The sequence below is a fragment of the Culex pipiens genome, unplaced genomic scaffold (genome assembly GCF_016801865.2).
Source record: "Culex pipiens pallens isolate TS unplaced genomic scaffold, TS_CPP_V2 Cpp_Un0215, whole genome shotgun sequence".
Classification (NCBI taxonomy): domain Eukaryota; kingdom Metazoa; phylum Arthropoda; class Insecta; order Diptera; family Culicidae; genus Culex; species Culex pipiens.
In genome coordinates this window covers 9050-14432 of record NW_026293032.1, presented here as the reverse complement: position 1 = coordinate 14432, position 5383 = coordinate 9050, and the positions used below count along the sequence as shown (strand labels likewise).

General features: G+C 45.0%; 3 protein-coding genes across 3 annotated transcripts; 2 read left to right on the top strand and 1 right to left on the bottom strand.

Moving 5' to 3' along the window:
- Nucleotides 1-5: 5 nt before the first annotated feature.
- LOC120432097 (uncharacterized) lies at nucleotides 6-2654 on the top strand (the record flags this gene model as incomplete). Its single annotated transcript, XM_039597232.2, has 4 exons — nucleotides 6-639; nucleotides 690-830; nucleotides 1543-1576; nucleotides 1834-2654. Coding segments are annotated over 4 exons (1617 nt in total), but the record flags the coding sequence as incomplete, so codon positions are not given.
- A 114-nt stretch (nucleotides 2655-2768) lies between these two features.
- Nucleotides 2769-3428, top strand: LOC120432100 (glutathione S-transferase 2-like). The gene has a single exon (XM_039597236.2). It carries the CDS (start codon nucleotides 2775-2777, stop codon nucleotides 3426-3428), a length of 654 nt encoding a protein of 217 aa, XP_039453170.1. The 5' UTR covers nucleotides 2769-2774.
- Nucleotides 3429-3460: 32 nt separating this feature from the next.
- Nucleotides 3461-4438, bottom strand: LOC120432099 (glutathione S-transferase 1-like). Its single transcript, XM_039597235.2, has 2 exons — nucleotides 4031-4438; nucleotides 3461-3973 (listed from the first exon to the last, which is right to left on the bottom strand). The coding sequence occupies exons 1-2, from the start codon at nucleotides 4163-4165 to the stop codon at nucleotides 3461-3463; spliced, it is 648 nt and encodes a 215-aa protein (XP_039453169.1). The 5' UTR covers nucleotides 4166-4438.
- Nucleotides 4439-5383: the final 945 nt, after the last annotated feature.

The following is a 5383-nucleotide window of genomic DNA, read 5'->3' as shown; positions in this document are numbered from 1 at the left end:
GTCGTCCGATTTCAAGTACCCCAGATGACCTCCGTGAGCGCGCCGACGCGGACAAAGCCATCTCCGTTCCGCCCCAGCAGCTGCTCGGAAATGTCCCCGCCAAAGAGCTACCCACCGAAGTGGCCGCCGCCACCACCGCCTCCTCTGCCGTCTCCGCCGCAGCGCAAAGCTCGAAAACTACCGCCATCGCGATGGACGTCGTCGAGAAGCAGTCCGAGTCGGAATCCAGCACCGACGAGGTCGAAGAAGTGCCCAGCAAAAAGTTCAAAACCGACGTCGAAGCGGCCATCAAAACGGCCGCATCGGCTGCGAAAGGCGGAAACGATCCGGAAAAGGAGGCCCTCGCCATGGAAGCCGAAGCGCGTGCCTCGCGTGAACGCGCCCTCGTACCGCTGGACGTGCGCATGAAGTCCTTCAAGGAGATGCTGAAGGAGAAGGAGGTGTCCGCGTTCAGCACCTGGGAAAAGGAGCTGCACAAGATCGTGTTCGATCCGCGCTACCTGCTGCTCACGTCGAAGGAACGCAAACAGGTGTTTGAAAAGTACGTTAAAGATCGCGCCGAGGAGAAGAAGAACAAGATGAAGATGAAGCGCGAAGAGAACCGTACGTTCCATGATTCTGGAACGACAGCTTGTGAAGGTATGATATATTTATAGTTAAAAAAAGAAAATAAAAAGAAACTCCACTAGGTTCGATGTGCAATGCGGAAAAAACGGACTGGATTAAGGGCAGTGGCAGTGGCAGGAAGCTGATGAAGGCGGACGATGACGACGAGGCCACTCCGTCCAAGCAGCCACGCATCGAGACGGTCCACCAGATTGCCCACCCTGGTACAGCAGTCCAACATCTGGTCGAAGCAGCTACGCCACTCGTCGACGTCGACAGTCCGCCTTTGAATTTAAGAATAAAAAATGTGCGGAGAAGATTAACCAGCTCGGAAGATGAGTGGTTTGAGGAAAGAGAGAAAATCGACATGATAACATGCCCAATGATTAATTGTAACAAAACTTTTTATTCAAAAAGTAACTTAAACAGACACATTAAAACACATACACAAGAACAAAGACACATTTGTAATATTTGCAAAAAGACTTTCAAAAGAGCTGACTATTTAAATCAACATTTAGATAGTCACTCTAATTTAAACAAATACATCTGCTCAATTTGTAAAAGTACATTTAAATACAAATCTAACTTATGTAAACATTTAAGACAAAAACATATAAATGAATAAAAAAAAATTATGATAAAAAAATTATAAAAAAGTGAATTATTCAAAAAAGAAAAGAAGAATGTAGAACAAAAATGACGGCAACATGAGCACACACTTCAACTTTTTTTTTTTTTGCGCATGGAAAAATTCTGAGCTTAAATCGTATCTAACTCAAATTAATAATGAAATATCTTAATGACAATCTCACCCTCTTCAACCAAGTCAAACAAGACTGGTTGGGGTGGAACGTGCTGGCTGGCCTCCATCCTTTTTCAATCAATAAAAAAAAAACATCTAAAAAAAATTTTTTTTTCTTAATTCCAGACCAGACCAGAATGAGCAAATGGAGGAGCAAGTTAATTGGTATGAGGTGGACACTGATGAAGAGATGGATGAAGAAAATTGGTACATGCCGGACAATGACGAAGAGGAGACACAGGAGAATGATGAAAATTATGATCAGATTGATATACTATATCAAAACGCATATTGGCTAACATACGAAGATATTGAATATGATTTGATGGAAATGCAGCAAGAAGAAATGGAAATGATTAGTGAAAATGAAGAATAAAAAAAATTTAAAAAAAACGCTCCGTTAACATCCGCAATCGCAACAGTTCGTTCAAGTGTTCGTACTGTTCGTACAAGTCGAGCGAGCACGACTCGTTTAAGATTCACTTTGCCGAGAGTCATCCCAAGTGTGAGATTCTGATCATTTCGCTGTTCCATGCGGTGACGACGGCGGCGGTTCAGACCACTCAAATCGCGGTAGTTGGGACGCCGGTGACGGCGCCAACGGTGGCGAGTTTGGAACTGGTTGAAGCTGGTGCGGAACCGTCAACGACGGCGACGTCCACGGCGATGACCCGGAAGAGGTTCTCTTGCGGGAGCGAGGCTTGCTCGTTTGCCTCGTTGAACCTGCAGATTGTGAAGAAACACTTCCTCGATCAGCACCCGGAGGAATCGGTGGTGGTGTTTGACGATACCGGAATCGAGCGGGAGAAGCGCAAGCGGTTTGACTACTTTGTCAAGTACGGGTGCGGCTATTGTGCAGACAAGTTTGTCGTGATGGACGACGTGATCGAACAAATTAAGTGCTTCGTGGCGTACGCGATGCCCGTGGTCATCAAGCGACTCGCGCCGGATCAGGAACTGTTTGAGAAGCTGTTGGCGTGTTTGGCCGGGTTGGAAGGGTATCTGGAGGGTCGGGAGTACGCCGCGTGTGACCACTTTACGCTGGCGGATCTCTGCTTGGCGCACACGATCTCGGCGCTGGATGTGATCAAGGTTTTGCTCGATCCAAAGTATCCGAACGTAGCTCGGTGGTTCGAGAAGGTCCGCGGGGAGATGCCAAAGTTTGACGAGCTGCAGGGTCGTGCCGAGGAGACACTGCGGGCGTTCCTGGCACGACAGAGTCAGGCTTGAATTGAGTTTTGAGGAGTTTCGTTTTTGTGTGTATTCTATTCGTAATCGATGTATAAATTTTGCCAACGCCTACTGCGCTATCGCAGTTGTCGTTTGGTGGCCAGTTTGTTCAGTTCAGTACACGGAGAGAAAAATGGACATTTATTACAACATAATTTCGCCACCGAGTAGGGCGTTGGCTTTGCTGATGAGTAATCTCGGTTTGCTGAGTGTGTCCTGGAAGAGCTTGGATTTGCTCGCGGGAGAGCAGCTAGCTCCGGAGTTTGTGGCCATCAACCCGCAACACTGCGTACCAACGCTGGTCGACGGCGATGTGGTCCTGTGGGAATCCAACGCTATCATGGTTTACCTCGCGGAGAAGTACCAGATTCCGGAGCCGGGTTATCCGAGAGATCCGGTCCGTCGGGCACTCATGTTCCAGCGAATGTTCTTCGACGTGGGGACCCTGCACAAGGCCATTACGGATTGCTACAGCCATCAGGTGGTAACTGGAAAGCAGGAGAAAGGTGAAACTGCCGCCAAGAAGTTGGACGAAGTTCTGAAAATTTTGGATGGATTTCTGGCTAAGGGAAAATTCGTGGCTGGTGATACGTTGAATTTGGCCGATTTCTCCATCGCAGGAACGATGTCCATTTTGACGCTGGTTGAACACGATTTGAGTTCGTATGAGCAGATAACCCGGTGGCAGAACTTGTGCAGTGAGAAAATGTCCGGCTATGGAGGGTTGATGGACGAAGCTAAAGCCGAGTGGCCAAAGTTTTTGGAAAACTTGAAGAAAAAACTCTAAATGTGCTTCAATAAATGTTCCATTTTGGTGTTTTATTGCTTCATTTTCAGTACAGCATTCCGGAAATCCTCAAACCGATCTCCAACCAACTCCCGATATCCCTTTATCTCCTTCTTGCACACATCATACCAAGCAACTATCTTCGGATACTTCTCTAGTCCAAACCCACAAACGTCCAAAAACGAGACGCTGGCCACCAGCGTCAAATCCGCAACGGTCAATCGATCTCCGGCAGCGTACCGACTCCGCCCCAAAAACTCCTCCAAAAAGCCCAAAGCCTCGCAGACCTTCTCCAGGTCCTTCTCCGTTGCGACGGATTTGCTGTTCCACTGCGGTGAGAAGTAGTCGTACGCGCGTCTATAAAGCATGCCCAGATCAAAGTCCAACCGGGACTCGATCACGGCCCTAGCCTTCGGATCCTTTGGGTACAACGGATGATCATCACTGCCGGAGTGCGCAGTCAGAAGGTAGCGCAGGATGGCGCGCGATTCAGCCAGCCCGAACTCTCCATCGGCCAGCGTGGGAACCTGGTGCTGTGGGTTCAACTGCAGAAAACCAGCGTCTTCAAATAAATTATTAAGGTTTAAATTCATGCAACTCACCTTAACGATCGTCTCCCGGAGAGGACAGTCTGGGGCGAAGCTGATTTGCTTAAGATTGAACGACAGGTCGAGCTCGCGACTCAGCAGTAGAACGGACCAACACGGTGGAGAAATTGGGTGATAGTAGAGATCCATATCGAACAATTAATTGCCTTTGGTATAGAGCTTTCAAGAGGTCAACTCGCAGCACTGTCGACCAGAATTCTACTGACTATTTATACGAGCTACCCACTGATATCACCGGTTGTGCCGGGTGATAAGATTATTTTTTATACATGTGTGCATATTGACAAAAATGGTAAGGAATTATCTGTTTTCCAAATTCACAACTGCATCGTGACTATCAAAATTAATTTCAACATGACTGCACCAAAATTAATCTGATGTTTCTTTGAAAATTTGGAAATCACTATATATAACAACGATCTAAAGTGTTTTTTAAAGGACCTTTTCATATAAAGTCTAGAAATACGATTAACTTTCCAGCGGTATTGGGGTCCTTTTCGGCCTTATCGAAATTAATTCGCCATTTTGCTATATGAAAGCTAGAGGCTTGAAATTTTACGATATAGAATTGCTATTGAATTTATATTTTGATTTGATTTTGAATTTATATTTATTCAGATTTTCTTTTCCATGTACATTCATTCAGTTAAAATATTATTGAGTGTCCAATCACAATCGGTGACTTTTCACCTCAATTTTAAATACTAGATTGAAATTTTACGACATTAAATTTATAGTATAAATAAACATTTTATAAAACAAATAAACCTTAGACGACCCTTACTAAAAAGTGAATTTAAATGTATTGGGGTCCTTTTCGACCCCAAACTTTAAAAAATCACCAAACATTACTAAATCCGGTTATCTTAGTCTCAAACGAAAGCTTAGGATGTCCCCTTTTCGAAACCTATCTGGAAACCCAGATTTGGTCACTATCACTATCGGGAATCTTCCATAACCGAAAAAATACTTTTTTGCCTTCCTCACCTCAATGAGGAAAGGCTATATTTAGACCTCGTAGACCCACCTTCACGTATACCTATCGACTCAGAATCAAATTCTGAAAAAATGTCTGTGCGTGTGTCTGGATGTGAGTCCGTGCACCGAAAAATATGCACACGATTATCTCCGGATTGGCTGAACCGATTTTGACCGTTTTGGTCTCATTCGATCCGTCTTGGGGTCCCACAAGACCCTAGTTAATATTATAAAGTTTTGTAAAGTACTTCAAAAGTTATGCTAAAAAAACGATTTCGAATAAAGTCCGGAAGATTGTAAAAAGGGTGGTTTTTGTAAGAAAACCCGTCATGCTATACATTTTTAGAAAGGTATTTAAAAGACCTTTCC

Coding starts and splice junctions, on each gene's coding strand:
- LOC120432100 (XM_039597236.2), top strand. CDS start 2,775: ATGGACATTTATTACAACATAATTTCGCCACCGAGTAGGGCGTTGGCT.
- LOC120432099 (XM_039597235.2), bottom strand. CDS start 4,165: ATGGATCTCTACTATCACCCAATTTCTCCACCGTGTTGGTCCGTTCTA. Junction 3,974..4,030: donor TCCGGGAGACGATCGTTAAG/GTGAGTTGCATG, acceptor GGTTTTCTGCAG/TTGAACCCACAGCACCAGGT.